General features: G+C 33.2%; 1 protein-coding gene across 1 annotated transcript in view; it reads left to right on the top strand.

The window, feature by feature from the left end:
• The window catches only part of LOC106466177 (sodium- and chloride-dependent glycine transporter 1-like), a 50,583-nt gene extending 47,800 nt beyond the window's left edge, over window positions 1-2,783 (top strand). Inside the window, exons 13-14 of the mRNA XM_013926420.2 lie at window positions 543-713; window positions 1,922-2,783. Of these exons, the coding sequence (XP_013781874.1) occupies window positions 543-713; window positions 1,922-2,089 (339 nt within the window). The 3' untranslated portion in view covers window positions 2,090-2,783. The remainder of the gene's footprint in view (window positions 1-542; window positions 714-1,921) is intronic.
• Window positions 2,784-3,023: the final 240 nt, after the last annotated feature.

Here is a 3,023-nt window from a genome sequence, read left to right as displayed (position 1 = left end):
AAACTGTGATAGCCTGCTCTTAACCTTTAACCTTTCTGACAGTGACTACTTCAATGATGAAAAGTGTTTTTAACATAAGCTTAAGACTTTCACAGATACGGTACATAACGACATACTTTATAGAACAAGATAACAAGAGCATCTACCGTAAGCTGTACGTAACATATACCAAAAAAAAACTAACTTGAAAACATACTTGATATACAAAAGTCTAAAGTCACGATAATGCCACCGGTCTGGAACGATTCGTGAAACTTGTACTTTATACTAGTAAACAGCTAAATACACTGTTGAATATAATACTCCTGTGTTGTGTGCATGCGAAAAGAAAAGTAGTGTTAAAGTAAAATGTCGTGATTTATATATTGCTATATTTAAAGAACAACATAGTTTAATTTAACTGACATAACTTACATGTTGCTACATGAAAGTTATTAAATTATATTTAAGATATATGTGGCCCCTTTGACCCCACATCGTCGAAACATGACGTAATTACTTATAACAACTCCTCTCTCTAAGAAACCTACGCAATATTTCAGTTCATCTTATTTTTCAACTGGATTGAGTACGAGCCTCTGAAGTCAGGTGATTACGTGTTTCCAGGATGGGCCAATGCTATAGGCTGGATCATCGCCTTCCAGCCGCTTGTCGTTATTGTGGGAGTCCTCATCTGGAAGCTTATAAGTCTTTCTAAGGGTACAGTAAAAGAGGTGAGCCAGTATTTTTGTACAGTAAAAGAGGTGAGCCAGTATTTTTGTACAGTAAAAGAGGTGAGCCAGTATTTTTGTATAGTAAAAGAGGTGAGCCAGTATTTTTTGTAGTTAAGTTATAGCCTCGGTCTGATAGTTAAGTTATTAATTACAGATAGTAGAGTTTTGGCATGAAATTATTCTGACTAATATCGAGAAAAGATTATAATTTACATACAATTACTATAAACCTTAACATTTTTCCAGACATAAACTGGTCGTCAGAAAAATATCAAATGTTTCTGAAAAACTTCAGGGTTGTAGAGATTAAATTGTCTTGTTCTGATGACGAGTGGACGGTAACATACGATGTTGTAGAAATTAGAATATCATGTTCTGATGACGAGTGGACAGTAACACACGTACAATGTTGTAGAGATTAGAATATCTTGTTCTAATGACGAGTGGACGGTAACATACGATGTTGTAGAGATTAGAATATCATGTTCTGATGACGAGTGGACGGTAACATACGATGTTGTAGAGATTAGAATATCATGTTCTGATGACGAGTGGACGGTAACACACGTACAATGTTGTAGAGATTATAATATCTTGTTCTGATGCCGACTGGACAGTAACACACGTACAATGTTGTAGAGATTAGAATATCATGTTCTGATGACGAGTGGACGGTAACACACGTACAATGTTGTAGAGATTATAATATCTTGTTCTGATGACGACTGGACAATAACATGTACAATGTTCTAGAGATTAAAATATCTTGTTCTGATGACGAGTGGACAGTAACACACGTACAATGTTGTAGAGATTAGAATATCTTGTCCTGATGACGAGTGGACGGTAACACACATACAATGTTGTAGAGATTAGAATATCTTGTTCTGAAGACGAGTGGACGGAAACACACGTACAATGTTGTAGAGATTATGATATCTTGTTCTGATGACGACTGGACAGTAACACATATACAATGTTCTAGAAATTAAATTGTAAGACGACTAATTAAGAAATAAGTCTAAATGGCAAGTCGTTTTTTGTGGTTATCCGGTAAGCCATTTCTTAGCCCAAGTAAACTTAGTAAATTTATAAGTCAACAATAACTTAAATAGTTGTGTTAATTATAACCTAATTTGCTAATGAAATATAAATGTCTGTTGTGTTAAACCAATAGGCTAGGCTAATAAATGCTCATCTTTGTCCAGCGCTTTATATTCCTTCTGTCGCCTCGGGATGATTGGGGTCCTGCCATCGATCCGAAGATCACGTCGGATGGCATAGAAGAGAACGGAGTCAACGGAGGAGTCGTTAGAGAAAATTTCTTAGACAATTCTCACATTAATATCACTTACACATTTGAATCATCTATCTGAAACAAGGGGTATGGTTGAGAAATGAAAAATAACAGTTCAGTAATAATTAAAGGCAACTGCTGAAAAGCGACGTAAAACTGGATGTTGCATAAAGTTTGAGGGAATCGGTTTTAAACTCAACAATTCATAACTCTTAAAATCGTTAAAATGGAAAAGACTAGTAATCTGTTAACAGATAATAATTTAGAAGTTAAGAAACACGCGGTTATTGGTGTATATCTTGCTGTCTTTTACCTTGATCAGTGTACATTTTTGTAGTGTGTATCACGTGATCTATTGCCACGTCGGTGATAGGCTTAGGTATTTTATTTGTGAATGTTTCCTAGGAAACGTAATGTATACAATTATACATGCATATTAATCAGAAATGATGATTTTGAATTTGAGAATTCAAACACATTCTACTATTTATTTGATCTAGTATAAACTGAATGTCCGCAATTTTTTCAATCTTCTCGAAAATTAAAAGTGGCACTGAAAATAGCTACTGTGTAAGATGAAAACTCACTTTTATCAACAATAATTTTAAGTTTTTTCTAATTCTTTCGTTTAGCTTTAAGCTGTAAAAATGTTGTGGTAGGTAATTCAAACCGAATTTAGGAAACACACGATGAAAACTATTTAATTGTACTCAAACTGGTAAAAATACTTAATTGTACTCATACTGGTAAAATATTTCATTGTACTCAAACTGGTAAAAATATTTCATTGTACTCAAACTGGTAAAAATATTTCATTGTACTCAAACTGGTAAAATATTTCATTGTACTCAAACTGGTAAAAATATTTCATTGTACTTAAACTGGTAAAAATATTTAATTGTACTCAAACTGGTAAAATATTTACATTGTACTCAAACTGATAAAAATTTAATTGTACTCAAACTGATAAAAATTTAATTGTACTCAAACTAGGTAAAATATTTAATTGTACT

The sequence above is a fragment of the Limulus polyphemus genome, unplaced genomic scaffold (assembly GCF_000517525.1).
Source record: "Limulus polyphemus unplaced genomic scaffold, Limulus_polyphemus-2.1.2 Scaffold2179, whole genome shotgun sequence".
Lineage (NCBI taxonomy): Eukaryota > Metazoa > Arthropoda > Merostomata > Xiphosura > Limulidae > Limulus > Limulus polyphemus.
This window is presented reverse-complemented; position numbering and strand designations above follow the sequence as displayed.